Source organism: Bidens hawaiensis, unplaced genomic scaffold (genome assembly GCF_021521415.1).
Source record: "Bidens hawaiensis isolate Kalapana, Puna unplaced genomic scaffold, B.hawaiensis_p1.1 tig00016968_1, whole genome shotgun sequence".
NCBI classification, from domain to species: Eukaryota; Viridiplantae; Streptophyta; class Magnoliopsida; order Asterales; family Asteraceae; genus Bidens; species Bidens hawaiensis.
This window is the reverse complement of record NW_027492571.1, coordinates 75,611-99,241: the sequence shown is the minus strand read 5'-3', so window position 1 is coordinate 99,241 and position 23,631 is coordinate 75,611. Positions and strand designations below refer to the sequence as shown.

Below are 23,631 nucleotides of genomic sequence, written 5' to 3'. Positions count from 1 at the left end.
ATACATTAAAAGTGTAGTTTTAAAATTAAAATAGTCATTTTTGATCATGGTTCTCCATAAATAGCCCAAAACTAAACAAAATACCCAAACTAGTCAAAAAATTTGGTCGGATATTTATGATCCGACTGAATTTTTGGACATTTAAAAATTGTGCCACGTGTTAACGTTTTTATGGATCCGATTCGTTAGATCCGACTGGATTTTAGTGAGTCATACTGAATTCTTCATATTCTACCTCTCAAACCCTAAGCCTACATAACCAACCTCCATCTCCATCTTTCTTATTTCTTCACAAAATCAAGCAAATCAATAGTGCAAATCGCTTAGTTTTTCGAGGAGAACACAACCATAGTGTTCGGTTTCACTCTAGAACTCAAAATCAAAAACCCTAGAATTGAAAAATCTATGGTTCGTCGGACAAATTAAGCAGTCGGAAGCATGAACTGAACTGTTGGATCCGGCTGTCTTTTCCTCCGAGGGTTCGTCCGGCTAATCAGTCTGCCAAAACCTTAAAACGTCGGATCCGACTGAACATCAGGCAACGTGGCGCGTCGTGATAGGCTACAAATTCTGTTGGATCAGGTATTGTTTCGGTTGGATCCAACAGAATAATGTGGCTATTTTGGGAATTAGTTTTGGTCTTGGGCTAGAATTGGAAAAGTTTAGTCAAAAATAGCTATTTTAGGAATTTTTTTCTTTTAAAATTTGTGTAAAATATTTACATATTATACCCCTCAATTTTATTAATTACACAATTGACCTCATATACCTATTTACATATGGCATATATCCCACAACTTTCATTTATTTGCACCATCAACCACACAATTCTTAGCATGGTAACACTTAAGTTTCATTAATTACACAGTTAATCATATAACCTTTTAATATGGTATCACTAATGTCCATTAACTTACACAAAGAAGCAACAAGTATGAAGTTTTTGAATGAAACAAACAAGTTATAGCCCGTTTGTAGTCAAAACACGCTTCAGGTGACCTCGACTCGTTTGATCCGTTTTCTTCCTTTAAAGTCGTTAAATTTGACCCATTCAACCCCTTAAAGATATCACATAGGCCATATCAAAAACAAAATGTGTCACAATTGCACCTTTTACCGTTAGCCAATAATAAGCCAAACCAAACCTGACCCGTTATACCCTTCACATAGTAAAGCATGAATACGATTAACACGTACATCAATCTTCCTTTAAGCCCAACTTGAGTCCTTAAACTTCTCCGCATGTTCAATTCCAATCCCTCAACATATGAGCACATGCTACTCTTAATCCAAACATCCAAGAACTCAAATATAACCTTATGACTAACAAACAACACAAATTAGACAACAAACAAATAATAAAAGTTTGCTAAGTGATTTATACATGTTAACATTTACAATTAACATCCATTGTTGTAGAAATTACACCAAATCTTTCAAGTGATCCACACTACATATTTATAATGCATGCCTTTTTTTTAAATATAAACAGGTATTCACTACGTGATCGTCTGATCGATAGCATTGAAGCTACCGCCTCCGAGCTTCTCATCTTCAGAACCTTCAGTATATATATATATATATATATATATATATATATATATATATATAAAGAGAAGTCATTTTATTGCAAGAAATATGAGAAGTCAATCTGGACTATTAATCATGTGTAATCAATGGTGTGTACTAATAATGACAATCTTGTAATAAAATGAAAAAAAAAATCTGTAATAATTTAAAGAAATGGGCATATTAGTCTTTGTATAGATAGCCTATATATAGTAAGAATATTATACATTTAATCACTTTTTAATTCTCTTAAAAAACCTTCTCATATTAATTGTCATATACTTCCATTAACTTAACACGATTATCAATAATATGTAAATCAAGTTTATTTCAAGACACCAAAACTCATATTCTTAATATAAGGCCATGGGGTATACTCTAACCTATACATAGGTAAAAGTGACATGACACTTTAAAGATGGATTAAACCACTCCTCGTTTGTGTTAAGTGTGTTAAAATGGCCCAAGGGTTATGCTTTTAAAGGGTTAAAAAGAACAATATGCATTAATTATGTATTAGTTACTAATTGATTTGTTATATTAATTATGTTTTAAATGGGGGTTAAACCATTTCCTTTGGATAACATAGAGTAAAAGAGAAAAAAATGAGTGATGTGGAACTTATGTGGAGTTAAAATGGGTTAAAGTATACCCCATGGCCTAATATTCTTTGTTATATTTATTAATTTGGGGGAAAACCTAGTGTTTTTCATTAAGAAAAAAAAACAAACATTTTGGGGATTATTTGATTTTGTATAAACTAGGAATTTATTTGATTTCGATTTTGATATGAAATTGGACGATTTCTTTGATTTTGATTTTATATTATTATATGTTGTGTAGGAATATTATGCTAAGTTTGTTTATAGTCATGCTATGTGTAGGTGTTGGGTATATATCATGCTTTTATGAAAAGTACTTGATGATTTGTTAATATGTTTATTGTATATATGTGATGATTAGTGAATGATTTTAAATTATGCTCTGTGTGGATGTACGATGATCTTCAAGATTATCTATTTGTGTATATTATGATTTGTTAATTTAAATTGTAGGTATTTGATAACCTGTGAAGGTATAAGATAATTTATTCATATATATGTTCAGCCATTTGAAATTATTATGAAAAATGATACAAATAATTATTTTCCTTGGTGACAGGAATTTGATTGTTACTAAGTTGGGAAGCAACAAAGTTTTCAAGTACTCGTCAATCGGACGCTTGAAGTTCTTGTTCATGATTGGATTGTTGAGTGGGATGTGTAGGACCGTAGGTAATTGATGACATGGTGAAGGTTATTGATGAGTTTATACTTTTTAATTAATGTTAGTTGTGTAGGTTAACAGTGATTAGTGTAGGTGTTTTATATATATGTAGGGATATGCTGGCGGCTTATATATTATATGTTGCGTATGTGTTTTTCGTAAGTGTAGGAACAATGTAAAGATTTGTTTATGTGAAGCATATATTATGACATGCTCGTGTATATTATTAAGATACGTGTAGGTGTTATGTATAGTGTAGGATATGCCGACAATGTATATATTATAAGTTGTGTAGGTGTTGTATGTGTATGTAGGAATATTGTAATGATTTGTGTAGGCGTTATATATTTATGATATGTTTGTTTATATCATTATAGTATGTGTAGGCGTATGATGATAAAGTGGGATTGTGGTTTGCAAAAGACTAACTAACGACGAGCAACAAACGAGTTTAAGGATAATACATGCGCCTGAAATTTATACTTTTGGACATAAGAAAAGATTAGATATCTTGATTGTTCTAGTTCAGATCGGCTATGTGATAAAAAATTAGGCGGAGAATGACTAGTCGGTTTCTTGGTTTTAACTAGTTCATGGGACTTATAAAATGCTTTATTTAAGATAAATTGTAAGAACCTAATGTTTTGTTCCATTGTTTTGACCCTTTTACGGGATTTGTAAAATTTAATCTCTTAAGTGCTAATGATTTTTTTTGGTTTAATATCATTGTTTAATGGTTTTACAAAATTGTGTAGGACACCAATGATTAAAAGAGTCTATAAGATTTTATACAATGATACGAAATTTTTTAGTAACACCCAACTAAACTATACCACCTTCAATCTTGTAATATATGCACTTGAAACAACTAAGTGCAGATGAAACGCTTAAATTAAAATTTTAAAAGTAATAAAACATAAACAAATTAAAATTAAAATAGTTTTTGAAACTTCTAAATTTTAAATACTTATCAAATAAAACAATTTGAACTTTTACAAGTATACCCTTGGAATAAATTAAATGAAAAATGGAAAAGAAAATTTTTGATTTGTTAGACTGATTTCTCACATTTCTCACACTAATATCATTTCTCTCTTGAACTTAATATATATATATATATATATATATATATATATATATATATATATATATCGTATTTGGGTTGTGCATACATTAAGGTGACGGTAACGTGCAAGATTATCATCGGTTTTGCTACCATTACTGTCGAAGCATGAAATGAATCTGACCTGATCCATGACGATGTTTCCACGGATTTTCGAGATGAACGAACCACGTCTTGATCTTCTTCTCCAGCTGCTTGAGACCTGCGATGGCTTTTTGGGGGTGTGGAGGTGACTGCTAAGAAATCTCAAAGATTTCTTGTTTACAGACACAAAAAAGTGGTGGTGGCTCTTATTGAGCATCACCCCTTGATAAGGAGGTGGAGACCTCCTTATATAGAGAGTCTCATGGCCACCATCATGGTACCCTAATGGGCCTAGCCCAGTTAGGGTTACCTCCACAAAACCCCCTCAGCCCAATAACATTGTATTAGTCCATATAATAAAATAAGCCAAACATAATAAATTTAGGATCGTAAAACCGGGTTTAGTACCATACCCCTACAAGCCCCCCCAAGTCCAGCGTTGCTCCTGGGCGCGCAAGCGTCTAGGTGGAGCGCTGGACTTTATGAGGTGTGTTAGGCTATGAGGCGGTTTTTTCCATTTTCTTTGGCCTAGTCTTTATTGTCTTTGAGTTTTGGGAGGTTTTCTTCATGATGGTGACATTTTGCGGTCCCTATGATGATGATGGTGCCCTGGCTTAAATAAGATATGGCACGCATCATAGTGGCGCGAGGCCTGATAAAAGATGGGACGCGCATCTTGATAATAATGTAACATAACTTGCGCGCGAGGCAGCTTATGAGTTATGAGAATAATAAAGCTTGCGCGTGAGGCGACTTACGAGCTATAAGAATAGTAACAGCTTGCGCGCGAGGCGTCTTATGAGCTGTATATATAATAAAAGCTTGCGCGCGAGGCGTCTTATGAGCTGTATGAATAATAAAAGCTTGCGCGCGAGGCGTCTTACGAGCTAAAAGAATAATAACAGCTTGCGCGCGAGGCGGCTTATGAGCTATAATAATAATGAAGCTTGCGCGTGAGGCGACTTACGAGCCATGAGAATAATAATGAAGCTTGCGCGAGTTACGGCTTACGAGCTATGAGAAAAATAAAGCTTGCGCGAGTTGCGGCTTACGAGCTATAATAATAATAAAGCCTGCGCGTGAGGCGGCTTACGGGCTGTAATAATAATGGAGCTTGCGCGAGTTGCGGCTTACGAGCTATAAGAAAAATAAAGTTTGCGCGAGTAGCGGCTTACGAGCTATAATAATAATGAGGCTTGCGCGTGAGGCGACTTACGAGCTATAAGAATAATAACAGCTTACGCGCGAGGCGTCTTATGAGCTGTAATAATAGTGGAGCTTGCGCGTGAGGCGTCTTACGAGCTAAAAGAATAATAACAGCTTGCGCGCGAGGCGTCTTATGAGCTGTATGAATAATAAAAGCTTGCGCGCGAGGCGGCTTATGAGCTAAAAGAATAATAACAGCTTGCGCGCGAGGCGTCTTATGAGCTGTAATAATAGTGGAGCTTGCGCGTGAGGCGTCTTACGAGCTAAAAGAATAATAACAGCTTGCGCGCGAGGCGTCTTATGAGCTGTATGAATAATAAAAGCTTGCGCGCGAGGCGTCTTACGAGCTAAAAGAATAATAACAGCTTGCGCGCGAGGCGTCTTATGAGCTGTATGAATAATAAAAGCTTGCGCGCGAGGCGTCTTACGAGCTGTAATAATAGTGGAGCTTGCGCGTGAGGCGGCTTACGAGCTACTTTATGTCCCGCGCCACGCGCAGATGTTGCATGCGCGTGCGAGTAGACTTTGGTTTTGTGTTATGCGCCACGCGTAGATGTTGCATGCGCGTGCGCGTAGGCTTTATGTCCCGCGCCGCGCGCAGATATTGCATGCGCGTGCGCGTAGACTGTGATATGCGTGAGCATATGTGTAATATGCGTGAGCATATGTGATGCGTAAGCATGTGTAATATGCGTGAGCATATGTGATGCGTGAGCATATGTGGTGCATGAGCATGTGGTATGAGGATTCCCAACCCTTAAGTTTGGCGCGTGTCCATATGGGATATTATGAGGATTCTCAACCTTGAAGTTTGGCGCGTAGCCATATGGGATATTATGAGGATTCCCAACCTTGAAGTTTGGCGCGTAGCCATACGGGATATTATGAGGATTCCCAACCTTTAAGTTTGGCGCGTAGCTATACGGGATATTATGAGGATTCCCAACCTTGAAGTTTGGCGCGTAGCCATACGGGATATTATGAGGATTCCCAACCTTGAAGTTTGGCGCGTAGCCATACGGGATATTATGAGGATTCCCAACCTTTAAGTTTGGCGCGTAGCCATACGGGATATTATGAGGATTCCCAACCTTTAAGTTTGGCGCGTAGCCATACGGGATATTATGAGGATTCCCAACCTTTAAGTTTGGCGCGTAGCCATACGGGATATTATGAGGATTCCCAACCTTTAAGTTTGGCGCGTAGCCATACGGGATATTATGAGGATTCCCAACCTTGAAGTTTGGCGCGTAGCCATACGGGATATTATGAGGATTCCCAACCTTTAAGTTTGGCGCGTAGCCATACGGGATATTATGAGGATTCCCAACCTTTAAGTTTGGCGCGTAGCCATACGGGATATTATGAGGATTCCCAACCTTTAAGTTTGGCGCGTAGCCATGTGGGATATTATGAGGATTCCCAACCTTTAAGTTTGGCGCGTAGCCATGTGGGATATTATGAGGATTCCCAACCTTTAAGTTTGGCGCGTAGCCATATGGGATATTATGAGGATTCCCAACCTTTAAGTTTGGCGCGTAGCCATATGGGATATTATGAGGATTCCCAACCTTTAAGTTTGGCGCGAGGCCTGACGCGCGCATGCACGGCGATGGAGTGGTGACTCGTGAGTGCGCGTGCATGGCGGAGGTCTCTTGCGCAAAACCCAGATGGTGGTTTCCGCGGCGGCACGTGCACGGCTGCGGAGTGAGAATCCGCAGGCGCGCGTACATGGCGGCGGAAGTCTTGTAATTTCTGGATCTGCAATTTTAGAGTCAGATCTGCAACTCTAGACCTAAAATCCAGGTCTGTAATCTAGACCTAGATCTGTAAATCAGACCTAGATAGATCTGAAGCTCGGAGCAGATTTAAAACTATCACAGATCCGGAGACCTGATCATTCGAATCAGGCCGTTTCTTTCTGCACAGATCTGGAAGCCTCTTTTTAGATCTATGGATCTTTTTGATCTTTAATAGAACAAGCCTTGAAGCCTTTTTCTGTAAACTTCCAGATCTGGGTTTTTCCTGGGAGAGATCTGACAGCCGAGATGAAGATCGAAGGGTAGTTCGTTGCCGTCCCACGGATGGCGCCAATGTCGAAGCATGAAATGAATCTGACCTGATCCATGACGATGTTTCCACGGATTTTCGAGATGAACGAACCACGTCTTGATCTTCTTCTCCAGCTGCTTGAGACCTGCGATGGCTTTTTGGGGGTGTGGAGGTGACTGCTAAGAAATCTCAAAGATCTCTTGTTTACAGACACAAAAAAGTGGTGGTGGCTCTTATTGAGCATCACCCCTTGATAAGGAGGTGGAGACCTCCTTATATAGAGAGTCTCATGGCCACCATCATGGTACCCTAATGGGCCTAGCCCAGTTAGGGTTACCTCCACAAAACCCCCTCAGCCCAATAACATTGTATTAGTCCATATAATAAAATAAGCCAAACATAATAAATTTAGGATCGTAAAACCGGGTTTAGTACCATACCCCTACAATTACCATCATCTTATTATATCTTAAATCCCACTCTCCCATAATAAACTACACAGATTGGCCTTTTGGTTGTTTCATCTGCATAAAGTTTAGAGAAAAAAATATTTGACTATTTTGGTCAAAGTTGACTATAGATTGGTACTGATTTGTTTTAACTGTGAATGCCTTAAAATGATGTATGTTGCAATATGCTTTTGGTTTGATTTGCGCTGGATTTTAAGTTTTTTCTTTGTGAAGATTCGTACTCATTTTTTATCACTTATGAATTAAATATCAGTTTTGACCATTTACGGGTCAAATATCAGTGGTTTTGTAAACCTCCACCGTAACCTGGGTCTCCATCAATTCAATCGTGAAGCAGCAATTCGGTTGCTCAGTTGCAAGTGTTGTAGAGATCGCTAGGCGCTAGTCGGTCAGTGAAGTAGGGGCATGGATTAACCGGGATTAGTAGGGATTAATCAGACTGGAATTTATATGTAATTTTTCAAATATATATTTATACCAAATTTTATACATAAAATTTACAACTTTGACCGATCTTGACCACATAGCGATTAATCAGCACCTAGTCAGGATTTTTACATGCTCAGTAGCAACGTTCCAACACGTATTGAACCTCTTAGTTGTTGCCCATCAAAAACAACTGACATCATCACCAACCTCCATCCACATCACCGCTACGCAAAGTGCAAAGTGCACGATAAAAACGACATACAAACTATTCAAATAATCAAATGTGAATACATTAACCAAGTAACTATAAACACTACAACATGAATAACAAACTCATCGTGCATTCTCTCCAAACAAAACTTTATAAAACCGCTTTCTCTCCTCGGGATCAAATATCCCACCCAGATTATCATCATCATCACCGTCACCGTCATCCGACAGTTCATAAACCGGTTCATCTTTCTCATCTTTCACCGCCACAACGCCTTTTTTTCGTTTCTTTTCTAAATTCAACGCGTGACGCCTTCTATTATACTCATGCAGTCCCTCCTGCATCAACTCTCCAAATTTCTCCTTCACAACAACAAGCGGATCCTTTTCAACCAAACCCGACCTGTTATACCCTTCTAGTAGTAAAACCGTATAAATCTGATACTTGTTCGAAACGTAAAATATCCCCGGATGCTTTAACAGCAAAACGTTTAGTTTCTCGGGTAGTTGAAATTCCCGCTTAAAATGTCCTAACTTCATAATCGACGCTTTCTTCCATAACGTAAGCGACAAAAACTCGTGTAACAACCCGATCGTTCGTTTCTCCGATTCCTTCGACCCGTGTAGTACCCGACCCGGATCCGTATACGGTGAAATGTACGGTAACGAATCAAATTCACGAAATTTCTCCCATGATTTAACCCAAGTGGACGGTAACGAGCACGGGAATGACGGGTTCGAACCCGGTTCTCGACACCTCTTTTCGATTATGGAAACCGCTAACTCGGGGTCCCACTTAACGAGCTCGATCTCCATCGAATTCTTTCTCCCGCCATAATTAACGACCCGGAACGTATCAAGATATTTCGGTATGATTCGTATCAAATAATCATCCGGTAACCCTAGATTATTCTTGAATTCGTTTAGTTTCGAGACGTTGAGTTTATGATTATAAACCATCATTAACAACTTCGCTAACCGTTGAACAAGAACTGGTTCTTGAATATCTCTAACAGTTTCTTCTTCTTGTACTAAAAACATCATCTTTTTGGTTAACCTGCAATAATATTCATCGTGTTTGAGATACGTTTCGAAGCAGCACGGGTATTTTTTGAGCCAGTTTAAGGCTTTGCCTTGAAGATCAAGAGTTTTGAAATTTTTTTGCAGGAAGTTAACGGATGTTTCGTGATCGGGACATCTTAAGATTATGTTTTTAATCTGATTGTTTATGATCCATCTGCGGTTTCTTGTCAAGGCGGCTTCGAGATCGGGGTCTTTTTTCATTGACCATAGCGAGAATCTTCGAAGAAGTTGAAGATTCGGATTTTGCGCGTGAATGTTGATCAAAAGCTTCTTACTTTGTATCTTCATTGTTTTACCAGTACCTAGCCCTGTTTAAATTAATAATAAAAAATGAAAAACAAAAAACAAAAATACTGTAATATAAAAACTGCAACTTTCTGCTACTATTCTTTAAAGTCTGCATGGCAAAACGGGCAGGCTGGCTGGACGGGATAACGGGTCAGAACGGGTTTGGGTCAAAACATGTTTTAAAAAACGGTCATTTGGTTCGGAACAGAACAAGTTTTGACAAAAAATGGATACGGGTCAAAACATGTCGTTTTAAAAAAATGGTCAATATGGTTCGGGTCAGAACAGGTTTGACAAAATGGATACTGGTAAAAACCGTTCGTTCTAAAAAATGGCCGATTTGGTTTGGATCATATAACAGGTTTCAACAACCAAAATGACAAATACATATATTATATCTACACAAACTGGTTCAGGCATGCCTATTTAGCCTTTCACATGAAAGAATTTGATAACAAAAAAAATAAAATAAAAAATAAAACTATGCACTAACTTTCCTTTTAATGCACAGGTAACAAATTCGGTTTTCGGTTTTTGAATAAAAGTGAAATATTTGTTTGACTTATTTCAATTGATAGAATCTATGGTGCAAACTTAATATACCAAAAATATAACATTAGTATACATCAGTACCCAAGACTATATCTTTATCTTCTACCAGAGACTACAAAAATAAAAAGCTTGAAACAAGCCGAGCTGCTCGCAACCTACACGAGCTCAGATCGATAAAAAGCTTGAAACAAGCCGAGCTTTTTTGAGCTCGAGCCTCAAATAAAGCTCGTTTAGTTATCGAGCCCAAGCTTGAGCCTTGTATATGAAGCTCGTTTAGGCTTGTCGAGCCATAACATGCCTTGTGTATTATGCTTACACTTCACATCACAACCGAACTCGAGCCGAGGTTTGGCTTGTTTAAGGTGATAAACGAGCTTGAACCGAGCTTACTCTCGTTTAAGTTTTTTCACAAAATATATAAAAATTAATTAATAAATTAAAATAAAGCCCAGCCCAAGCTTGAAAAAACAACTCACTTTAGGAAAAGAGATCGAGTCCTTGTAAGTCAAGCTGTCAAAATGAGCCGAGCTCGGGCTCAGCTTGTTTACACCCCTAAGATAGAATCAGCTATATAAACTTTAAAAATCTACATTGTCAAAAGCCCTCCGGGCGTGTGCCTAGTCCCTCAGGCAATTCATCGCCGAGATTCCGGACGTATTTTGGTAAGATTCTAGCCAAATCCTAAAAATCTCGGCAAATTGGCCCGAAACATACAAAAATGAGCTGGAAACGAGTCGAGCGAGAGTGGGTTCGAGCTCGAAATTAGATGAGGCAGCTCAGCTAGGCTCGAGCTCGATTTTAAAGTTAAACAAGCCTAAGATCGAGACGAGCCATGACCCTACAAAGATGAGCCAACTCAGCTCAAGTTGTTTCAAATTAAGTTTTTTTAGCTAGTTTTATTCGAGCTTTTTGAGTGCGCTTTGCGCCTTTGACAACTATATTGATATTAATTTCATTTCATCCTAACATTGGGTATAAATTACACCTCAGATATAATAGTTATTAACCTATAAACATAAAGTTATAATTTACCCTAAATCCATGGGATTCAATATGCACTTAATTATTATTATTAATCATTAATCAACTTTAAGCAATACAAACCAATTAGATCGAATGAACAAACTTTTGTCGATAATCACGTACCTGAATCGTCATCGATTGTTGTTGATTCATTAAACGTCCAGTTTAAAAGTTGTAGCGGGTATACGGGATACCCATAGGGGTGTAATTGACCCGTCTAACTCTAAACCCATGGATTGAGTTGACGGTTCGGTTTTAACGGTTTGACTGACGATAGTGAAACTTGAAACCAATCGTGTAAACTGGGCGCTCGAGTTACGTGTATATAAATTATACTAGTTTTTATTCCCCATATTACGGGGTTGTTTTATAAATTCGTGTATAATATTTATATATTTTTTAAATTTTAGTTATATTTATTTATAAAAGTTAATAATATACTTAAAGTTTGATGATAAAATGTTTCATAAATAAATGAGATTTTATAACCCGGTTTAAAAAATATCTGGGTTTCGTGAGACCCAAGACCCGCTTATTCTTTTACCATAAAATTGTTTCTTAATTATAAATAATATTTTTCTTGAGGAAATGTATGGAGCAACCAGAGATTTTTTAAAGGTTTCGCTTATATATATATATTTAAGATTCATGAACAATTTTTATCGTTGATTTAAAATTCAATGCAAAACTACGCGTTTGATTTTGTTTTTGTCTAAAACGCTAAACCGAGAAAACTGAACAGCCAAACCATGAATGTCGGTTGGTCGTGCTGCGAACGGACACGAATAAGGTCTCGTTCATGTTCGTTTGTTAAGAAAATAATGTGTTTAAGAACACTTATCGAACGAGATTTCATGTTTGCGTCTGTTAGTTAAGGAAACGAACGTGTTCACAAACGGTTCACGAACACAAACAAACACAAATAAAATTGGCGGAGCTAATAGATTGTGGTTGATGTATTCATCAATGTGAATAATGAGGAAGAAAATGAGAACAATGCAAAAACAAGGTTAAAATATGGGTTAGTGATATAAAATGTTTAGGAGAAAATTATGATTTGTGCCTCTGTGCTATATGAGCGGGGACACTATACATCTCTCATTCTCAAATTAAGTGATACGTGTCATCGTAGTTTACAGGCAGCCACAATATTGATCTTGCCATATGTCCCATTGACAGCAAGGGCATAATTGTTTTTTTTTTGCACACAAAACATTGTTATACACTTCCATCCTCTAATTTAGACGAAAAGGTAGGTCAAAATATGGTCTTCGTCGTCATATCCTTTCTGTATCCTCGTAATTACAAGCTCGATTCTTCAATTGATCATCAACATGGAGGCTGGTTCATACATTATAAGGCCTGAAAATGAGTATTATGAGCTCGATGATCTATACGGTAATGACTAGTGGTTATGTTTTTACCACAAATGTCAATTTATTAGTTTTATTGATTGATTAATGGTACTTACAGGTGATAGTAGCACAATGTTTACCGTAAAATGGTTCCATGGAGGTGAGTTCATTAATCATCGGGAATTAAGTTACGAGGGAGGTAAAATAAGCTTCCCTGACTATGTATGTTGAAATAAGTTGTTTGTATGTTACAATATGGTTCGTGGTCAAGATTTTTATTTTCATTACAAAGAATCGTATGTTTGTTTAAATTTGGATCTTAAGCCTTTGGATGAAGCTTACCAGTTTGAATGAGTATGTAATTTGTGTTAGAGGTGGTCATAACATTGTTCAAATGTATGTACATGGCCAAACCAATGTGATACAAAATTCAGGATTTGCTAGCGTGAAATCGTTCCATACAAAGAAGCCAGACAAATTGAGGGTGAGGCATAATTGTGTGGTGGTGATGGTTGAGATGGTGATGAAGAAGATAATGATGAATACGATGGATCATATGGTAGTGACTGAGATCCTGATAATAAAGCAGATTTTGAAAAATCCTTTGGAGGAAGTAGAAGTTGACATGAGGCTATATAAAGTTGTTGTTGATTATAATGTGGAAGAAGACACGGATCATAATAGAGATAGAAGTCGGTTAAATTCGGACATGAACGATTATGAAAGCTCTGATGAAGAGAGTATGAGTGTGTTGAATAATGTGGTAAGGAAGTTTAAGGGAAAGCAAAACTAGTAACGTGAATGACTATTGTCCTTTCTATGTTGGTCAACTAATACAAACGAAGGACGAGTTGAATGTGATGGTTAAATGTTATGATGTTAATGCAAGAAGAGATCTTTACATTAAAAAAATGATCCGTTAAGTTATAAAGTTATATGTTTTGGTACAAATCCCAGTTTGATTGATGGTTAAGGGTCAAATGTGGCAAGTGAGGAAAACTCCAAATGTAAACATGTACCAAAACGACACATTAAACCCACTTGCCCTTAGGCAATGCAGATCTCAAGAGCCTCCATTCGAGACGGTTGGTGTGTGAAGACCATCCCTCACCAACGTTAGTGTCTTAAAAGTATATCTATTGGTCTATACACCATGTCGACAATAGCCAAGGAGATAGATTCGGAGTTGAAACCAATCCCAACATAGCTGCAAAATCTTTAAAGGAAAAAATTCAGCATAAGCACCAAGTCCAAGTATCAGAAGCAAAGGTGAGAAGAGCTAAGAAAGTAGCTAGAAATAAGAAGGATGGTGATTTCACCAAACAATACATCATCCTAAGATCCTATATTGATGAACTAGCAGTCCTATTAGGTAATTCAAGAGAATTTATATACGTTTTGTTGGTTTATTAGAGGTTTTAAAATGCTTTGGAAAGAACTTCTTGTGTTAGATGGATTTTTCATGAAAAGGAAATATTCGGGTAAGAAATTGACTATTGTTGGTGTGGATGGTAACAATTGTCTATATCCAGCTGCCTTTGCAGTTATGGAAGCTAAATGTTACCCGTCATGGAGTTGCTTCTTAAAGAACCTTGGAGATGATCTTGACTTGCCAACTGATGGTAATTTCACTTTTATTAGTGACTGACGAAAGGTTGGTCTTCATTTAACTTTTTTTACAAGTTATATGCAAACTAATAGTATATCAGAGTGTTATCTTGAAAACTTGTAGGGACTCATTCCAGCTCTTAAAAAGGTTTTCCTTAGGGCCGAGCATAGGCTTTGTTATAGACACATTCTTGAAAACTCGAGGAAAGCGTGGAAATGTGTTTAAAGGCATGTTTTATAGGACAGTGCCTACCGATTTTGTCCTCTACTTCATCAATGCCATGGAGGAGATAAAGAAAGTTAATCTTGATTTGTTTGCCTAGCTTAATGAATTCCCACCTAAAAGTTAGTCAAGATCACATATGTCAGGAAGGGAAAAGTGTAATATGATATTGAACAACCTATGTGAATCTTTCAACAAACAGTGTGATATGATATTGAACGACCTATGTGAATCTTTCAACAAACAACTGGCTGGAGAAAGGGACAAGGACAAGCAACATGTTTAGAGTATATTAGAAAGTATATGACAAAAAGAATTGTGAAGGTGAGGAAAATGCAAGCAACTGTCAAAGACCCCTTAACATTGTTTTGATTTTATGCGGTTAAACACAAGTTGCAATTCATGAAGTCACTCGCGAAAATAAGGCGTACAAAAAAATGGGTATGTATATGATCTTGGTTACACTTTTATATACTTGGGAGGATAGTAAAGATAAAATCTTCAACTACAAAAAGAATGTGAAGAAAATTATAAAGGAGACTAAGGCAAATGTGTTTCTTTGGATCAAAGATAGTGTCTGGTTACTTAGTTTGGGAATATTAGCGTTCGTTTAATGTAACGTTTTGATTTTATTCCTTGTACTAGTCTAACTCCTTGCTAGCACTTTTCTTTTAATCTAACTATCTATATAATTGTCTACCATAAAATCTAGGTGTCGCTCTCAGGTTGTTCCCCCCATTCTCTAGAGACACCAGATTGTTTGATTTATAAATGGAGGCTTCTCATGCATTTGACCCGAATTCGCGGGTATGGGTCTCACCAAACCCGGATAGTATTTAAATGGGTTGTAACATCTCATTTATTTACAAAACTATTTCATAAGCAAACAATAATTTTCACGGGTCATGGATCTCACCAAACTCGGATAACCCTTAAACGGGTTATAGCATCTTATTTATTTGTGAAATAACTCATTCATTATCTAAGAATAATATTCACATGTTATGTGTCTTACCAAACTCTAATAGCTCTCATGAGTTATAAAATCTTATTTATTGATAAACACTTTAATTATCAAACCCTAATTTAATTTGTTTGCTTTACATGTTCTTCGTTGCTGGTCTATCATCTCCATTGTCGGTTAACTTCCAATACTACCCACCATAGTCAACTACATCAACACCTCTTTTTTCATTAGACAAATATTTGTGTTAATGTTTGTACATTTAAAAAAATCAACATGCTCGTGTTCGTTTATGTTTGTTCGTTAAAAATCTAAAAAACTTAAACATCTCAAATGATAAAACCCAAACGTTAAACAATATAATAACAAACTAATATATATGTATTAAATTAAAACAAAATTACGTTAAAAAATAAAATAATCATCATAAAATAGCAAAACGATTAAAAACAAACCTTTAAATAAATTCCCGTAATACGAGAGGGTCAAACTAGTAATTTTATAATTACCTTGCCGTCCAATAAAAAGAAGTAAAATGAACTAAACGCATATAAATTATAGTTCGGTTTAGTAAACTAAACGGCTATGAAACTTCAAACACCTAAGGTTTCTCAGAAGATTAATTCATTAACAACTAACTAATGAGAACGACAATTCTCTAGGTATTCAAAGTTTCACCTTAGAGATAACTAATAATACATATAATGATGAACGGACACAAAAAAGCGATTGTTAAATAATTTAAATAAGAAAATAAATTAATAAAAGATAAAAAAATCTTCAAATTCAAACTTAGCTACAATTTATATATGTTTCATTTACATCACTTAACTTAAATAAACGAGTTTTGCCTCATTGAATGGATCGGTCTCGGTTTGACATGGTTTACGCGTTATTGGTTCCCGGAAGAGTTAATATCTCCATTAGCTAAACCCTTTCTTATTCTCACCTTGCATTTGGGGTGATGATTAAGGTTTGAGATCTTTGAGATCTCAGGTTTCAAACCTGAGTACCTGTCTCAATGGAGTTCTTTTTACAGTGACGGGATTCCTTGTTGATGATGCTCACAGACGAGCCAGGCCTGCAAAGTCAAAATCAGTATCGGTTGACATTCAGTTTCACAAATGTTTCAAACAATGTTAAAAAAATTGTTTTAGTTTATCGTTATATTTAAACATTGTATATTCAAAACACTCATTTTGCTATTCGAATTCCCCTTTTATATACAACTAGTGTTCCAGGTGATGATAAACCTAAACGTTGTCGGTCCTGAGCGTTAAGACGTTAAGCCAAGGCAAATTCGACCGGTTTCAGTTAAGTGTGTTGTGACACAGGAACTAAAAACCAAAAATAAAACAAAAACATATAAAATTTTAGTTGGATCAACTGAGTGACGTTAGTCGGTAACACTCTGGCATTGGGAAGATCTAAGCATTGCCGATCTCGAAAGTTGAGGCGGTGAGTCTACGCAAGTTCAGCTGATTTCCGTCACATTGTTACGGTACCAAAATTAAAAGAAAATGCAGTGAATCTAAGCGAATTCGTTTCGACGTAAATGTGAAAAATAACGTCTAGTTGAACTATGGGGACCAATGATGTCGTATTGATGACAACTTAAAAAAGTAGTTGCCTAGTTCGCAGCCTTGCAAAATGACAGTTCTGTCCTCGGGATCTCATCGGACATAAACATATGAAGAGGGTGTTTTGGTCAATTTGGAAATAAATTTGTATTATATTATTTGAGAATAATAGACTTGTCTAGTTATTAACGACCGAAAAACATGGTTAATTGTTTTATACTATTATTCCTTAAGTTCACATAAATGCACACACTTGTTATTTTATGCTTTTGTAATAATATATTTGTTCTTATTTTATTCTCCATATAAAATAAATTTTGGATGTTAAATCTTATGAGTTTAAGTAAGAAATTGTAACAAATATGAAACAATTTTTGTAGACATAACATTTTGCTTATTCCACTTATAATAGCAAATATCATGAAGCAAGGATAGTGACTCAAAATTAATTTACGTTTTTAATACGCTATATTGACGGTTGACAGATTCAAGAATTAGAGTGACTTAAAATTAAGGATCTCCTTGTTTGATAAAAATAAAAACTTTGTTCATTTTAATAAAAACATTATGTTCGCTACACGCAATAAAAAATACCTAATAAATCAATATCTACAACGACGCATAAACAGCAAATAACACGATATAACACATACACATGATATGCTAGAATATTGTAGTAAATAATATGTTTTAAGGGACAAATCTGTTGAACAAGTGAAGTGATATTTGAGCTCTATGTTTTCAAGGTTATATTTTGATGATATACATAAAGAACAAGTACAAATAACAATAATAATTTTAAATACAAGATACAATTAGAGCATAAATTATTAGACTCTTCAAAAAAAAATTGTGTTGAAAATTTAATATTTTAATATATCAACAAAAGAATAGTCAGACAATACTAACTAGCTGAATCCAAATATGATCCAACCTCTTTAAACTACTCAGCATGAAACACTACTTGAACCATAACTAATAGCTTTTAAGCTAGAATCAGATAAATTTGTAACCCATAATTGTGGACCGCCGGATTCCCCTTCGATGTTATAAGCATACGAAGGCCATCTGACGTCGTTTCCACATGCGTGTGAAACTCCCGTTTTCATTATCTTTTGAGTTCTCTCGAGAACCAAAAGACTAGAAAACGTGGAATAACTATTCCCCACAAACACATCGGCTTTTAAACAAACTTCATAGTCTATTGCTGCTTGAATCAGATATGAGTGATTCTTGTAAAACTCTGTTAACCCTAATCGCTCCTTGTCAACAGGGTGCATACCTTCTTTCCAACCATTTAAGATCGTATCATCCTCGAGAAGTTCAGTAGCCACGGCTAGATAAAGAATCGTAGGTGGTTTTAGGGCCGGAATGTTTGCTACCCTAGTCGTAATCTCCTCTTTACTACTACAAATGTTCGATAAATTTGCTCTATGTTCTCTATTTTTACAATGTATCATCCAATCTTTTTCGATCCTCATATGGATTGCTACATATGGTGTTTGATACGAAGAATCGTGTTTTATTTCACTTCCAAACTCTCTAATCTTTGTCACGACTTTGATAGCTTCGTTAGATATTTCATCCACGAAAACCAAACATTCAAGCACCTTCGCATAATCACTAACCGGCCAATGATCATGCCATAGAAACGGGTTCTTCCACGTTATTCTAATCGTCTCATACACATCATAATCTTGTTTGCTAAACTCTTTCAACTGATCAAGATCTCTCTCAACCGTCCATCTCCTACCACTACCCTTTTGAACCTCGAGTAAGTCACTTCGATTCCCAATATCAGAATACTGATTCACACGCACGAACCCATCACAAAGCGAATTAAACCTCTCAAAGTTGAAGACTTTATCAAACGAAATAGGCTCCAACCGATCAATTTCCTTGTAGAACAAAGACGCGCTTAAGCTAGGCATTAGAAGTGACCTATTCAACATTCTTGCAGTCAAACAAGCTCTTGCAAAAGCAATCTTTTGATTATTCAATCCCCAAACAATTTGAGGCACCTCTAAGAACTTCATTCTTTCATTCCCATGTTTCAATAACTCAAATTCGTTGTCTCTAAACCGACTAACATGAATCGAGCTAGACGGTTCAAGAGTTCTGATTATCAAAACCATCACAAACAAGAACACACATATGGACACCAAAGAATTCACATGCTTCAACTTTAACAAATCCATCATAGACTCAAAAACTCATTTCTAAGAAAATGAATACTAACCAAATTCAATAATAATCATAATCATAATCAAAGAACAAGATCACTCACCTTAACTAATCCAAACCGATGAACCCGTAACCGATGATCCAAAAATCAAGAACAATTATGTGAATTTGGAAGAAGAATTATATGAACAAAAACAAAGAAGAACAAAAGTATTAATAATAATAATAATCTTTAAAGTTTGAAAGCTATATAACAAAGAACAACAACCCATCACCATCTTGACAACCTGTTTTGATCTACAAATTTCTCAAAACGTCTCATGAATATTATTATATTAATATATTAAATATGGCAATTTGAGGGTTAAACTTATATTATAACAAAAAGTTAAAACAACTTTTGTATTTGAAAGTGATAATTAATAATATTAAATTGACAAAGTTGGTAAAGAATAATAAGCCCGTCAAAGTTGACAAAGTTAACGCGTGCAATATTAGTGGCTTAAACACATTTGAAGCCGCTGCAATTTCGAGCCATGTGAATGGGTACCACAGAGTTAAGTCAATCTAATAATAATTTATGCCTTGATTTATGTATTTTTAATATTTACGTAAAGTAATAAAAATAATATTATTTTTATATGCATGAAATGATGAAAGTATATTGTATGTAGCGTGGGTGGGTTAACTACTTTTGTTAGTGTACCTTCCCTAGTACAACCTTAACTTCGCGTAGGTAACTTTCACTATTGGACAATGAATACCTTTCTTATAAAATCCAGACTAGGTGTTGATTAAACTCGATTAATTATCAATTAATAATGGTAAATCCTAGGGATGGCAAAAAAACCCAAACCCGATGGGGAAAACCGAAACCCGCCCCGAACGGGGCGGGTTCGGGGACACTTAATCGGGGACGGGTCCGGGTTCGGGTTTTCCCCGTTTAAGTTAATCGGGTTCGGGGCGGGTATGGTATAGCCTGTACCCGCCCCGTATACCCGCCCCGTATACCCGTTTAAAACCCGTTTAATTAAATATAATTTTTATATTTATATATAATATATTATTTATTATTTATTTTCCCAATAAGGCTGCCTAACCCATTTTCCCGTATACCCGTTTAAAACCAGTTTCCTACTTTCCCATTTGGCCATTTACCCTAACCCTAGAACAACCTCCGAGGCATATTGCCAAACTATTGAATATGATTGTGACGATGGTATTGAGGTAATACATATATATATGGTTTATCGTTTACATTTTAATATGGTTTAACATTGATTCTTATATAGTTTCCAATTAATATGTTAATGTTTGATTATCATAGCAATCCGGCGTGACAAGTGTTTGAATGGTTGAATGGGTGCGGTATGGACGTGTAAGAAGGATCAATCATGAAGTTAATTTCCGTTGTGATGGGAGAAATAAACATTTTTATGTATTAATAATGTCTTTTGTATGTGTAATGTGTTTGGATATTGAACTTTTTGTGTATTAATATTGTATTGTAATTTTGTATCATTTTCTTACAATCGGGTTTTAAACGGTGAACCCGACGGTTAAATGGGGATCCCCACGGGGAATTTAGCCCGTTTAAAAACCATTTATGCTAGACGGGTTCCCCGAATACCCGCGGTTTTCCCCGAATCCCCGATGGGGATTCCCCGTTTAGTCCCCGCGGGTTTTTAGACGGTTTTGGTAATGGGTTTTGTAAACCGGGGCGGGTATGGGATTGGCATTCCCCGCCCCGAAACCGCCCCGTTGCCATCCCTAGTAAATCCTGATTAGTCCTAATAAATTCCAGTTAATCCCCTATTCATCCCGATTAATCGATAATCTTCACCTCATCGCCCGGCTAGGCTAGAGACTAACGATTTATACAACACTGTCCAATATATACAAATATACAATATACTTCACGTATATAAAAATAATATTTTTTTATAAATAGAGGTGCTAACAAGTTAAGTCGAGTCGAGCCCGAGTATTACACTATTCGAGCTTGGCTCATAAACAGAATTTAAAGATCGAGATCGGCTTCGCTTGGCTTGAGCTATTTTAAGGAAGACCTTAAACAAGCCAAAACTCGGTTCAGGCTCGTATTCAAAAGAACATTATGTCCTAGTTCATGTTACGGTTTTGATCTTTATGAATAAAAAATATACTTTTATGCTCACCGGTTATTCACATATTAACATTTTTAATGTAACAATTCGAATTTTAAATTGTTATTTTATCAACCGTTACCCGAACCTTTTCAATGTTCGGGAAATTTTATCACGTTTATCGAATAAACTAATTATTATAATATTATTATTACTTATTTAAAATATATATACAACTTCCTTATTTTGGCAAAACTTATCCTAAACTAAATTATTATATATTTATGCTTTCATTTCTATATTTCAGGGACTAAAAGTGCAAAATTAGTTTATTATCATCTATAACCCGTTTAACCTTTGATCCAAACCCACCATCCATACTCGTTTATTCCCAACCCGTAACCTGTTGTGCCTTAATCATCGTTATAATTATGGTATTGATCTCGCAAAGCAATTAGGAATTAATAGTATCGTTTCATAAATTACTATACAAACATGATAAGAATGCAATTAAACGCGGCTGAAATCAAATCCCTAAGATCAATTGATATACAACAGTCTTCAAGCCCGTCCGTGTTTGAGCTGCGGCTGGGGTGGGTATCTCGTTCACCATCTATACCACATCGTTTCTGGTAATTGTTACATATCTTCTTATCGTCTGGATCCATAAATCATTAAACCTATGGTTGATTAAGCAACGAATTAACAGATTGTAGATCTAGGCTTCATAAGCTCAATTGGGGTTTAATCTTGCTCCTGCCTTTAAAATTTGTTTTGCGTTTTGACAAGATGGAGCACCCTAGCGCAGCTGGTGGGTGCATTTGGGCTCAAGTTCTGTGCCGGCGAGAGGGGCGCAGGTTCGAGCCTCGGCCATGTATTTATTTGTTTACCTTTTTGTTATTTTACATCTAAGTCATTTAAGAGTTTTCTTTTAATTGATATAAATATTTAATAAATATTATCTTATCAAAACCGATATCTTAGAGCTACGTCTTGTCTAGATAATCTATTTTTTTTCATTACAAGTGTCGTATATATATATATAAAAATGTATATACTATAAGTAATTTTTCATAACAAATTAATATTATTTTAACTATAAACCGACGTCATTATTGACGGTTCTCGTCCTTAAACATTTTTATAAAATTGTATAACTATATATATACATGTATAAACATATATATATACGTGTTGTTTTCTTTAAACAAAAGTATTATAATGACTAATATATTTTCATCATGTATTGTCGTTAGGGGATTTAAAATAAACTATTTATTTATAATTTATGATATACTTAATTAGACAATATTATTTCATATATAATAGCTAGTTGAAAAATTATTTACTTATACTTATACATACATTTATATTAATACAATTAGTTACGTATTATTATTATTATTAAAATTATCCATTTATTTATATTCATATTATCGTAAATGCATCTTGGGTAAGATTTAAACTAATTATTTATAAGTTCAATTTCATGAAGCATAAGTAATGAATTCTTTACTAATAACAATAACCGTAGAAATAAATCGACAGATCAATAACATCGAAATCCCAAATCTATTATACGCATTATCTTACTTGTTAATAACTCATAAGATTAAATTATGTTAAATCATTTATAATTAATTTATATTATCCTATATAAATAGGAATCCTTGTCGCTATATCCCGAAGGGCTTACTTCTCTCATCATCCTCATTGGTATTTCATTCCTCTTATCAGGTGAGTAATCACTCCTCTATTTTACTTGTTTTCAAATGTTTTGGGGACACTTGCGTACCATTTATCAAATTATTTATCTTATTATTTCTCAAACGCAAACTGTGATCTTTGTGTTGTGTATCAATTGAATGACTGTTTGTTACTTGCTATTTGCTTACTTGCTTACTTGAATCGCATTCGGAGAGGTCCAACATAATCTCATTATAGTATGATCATACGACCGTCGTAGTGGCCGGAGCCCGATCGCATTGGCAATGGTTTCACCGACACTCATTACTTGCTTAAAACTTTCATTGTTTATACTCACAGATAACAGTTTTGCTTATTTTTACCCTATTATTTATATCATTATATATTATCATTTTGTTCGTGTCAAAACTGGTGAATTTACTCACTCAACATGTGTTGTTGACAAATATATATATTTGAACGCATTTGCAGGTTATAGATTGGATTGCTTGTCGAACTGAAGCTCACGTAGAGATGACCTTAAGATGTTAAACATAAACAAGAATAGTTG

General features: G+C 35.6%; 1 protein-coding gene and 1 pseudogene across 1 annotated transcript; both read right to left on the bottom strand.

The window, feature by feature from the left end:
* Window positions 1–8,532: 8,532 nt before the first annotated feature.
* On the bottom strand, window positions 8,533–9,990 carry LOC143552635 (protein WHAT'S THIS FACTOR 1 homolog, chloroplastic-like). Its single transcript, XM_077042803.1, has one exon. It carries the CDS (start codon window positions 9,778–9,780, stop codon window positions 8,533–8,535), a length of 1,248 nt encoding a protein of 415 aa, XP_076898918.1. The 5' UTR covers window positions 9,781–9,990.
* A 7,968-nt stretch (window positions 9,991–17,958) lies between these two features.
* Window positions 17,959–19,796, bottom strand: LOC143552655 (O-fucosyltransferase 23 pseudogene; annotated as a pseudogene).
* Between the last annotated feature and the right edge of the window lie 3,835 nt (window positions 19,797–23,631).

What these genes read in the sequence shown, in the direction of transcription:
- LOC143552635 (XM_077042803.1), bottom strand. Translation starts at nt 9,780, where the DNA reads ATGAAGATACAAAGTAAGAAGCTTTTGATCAACATTCACGCGCAAAAT.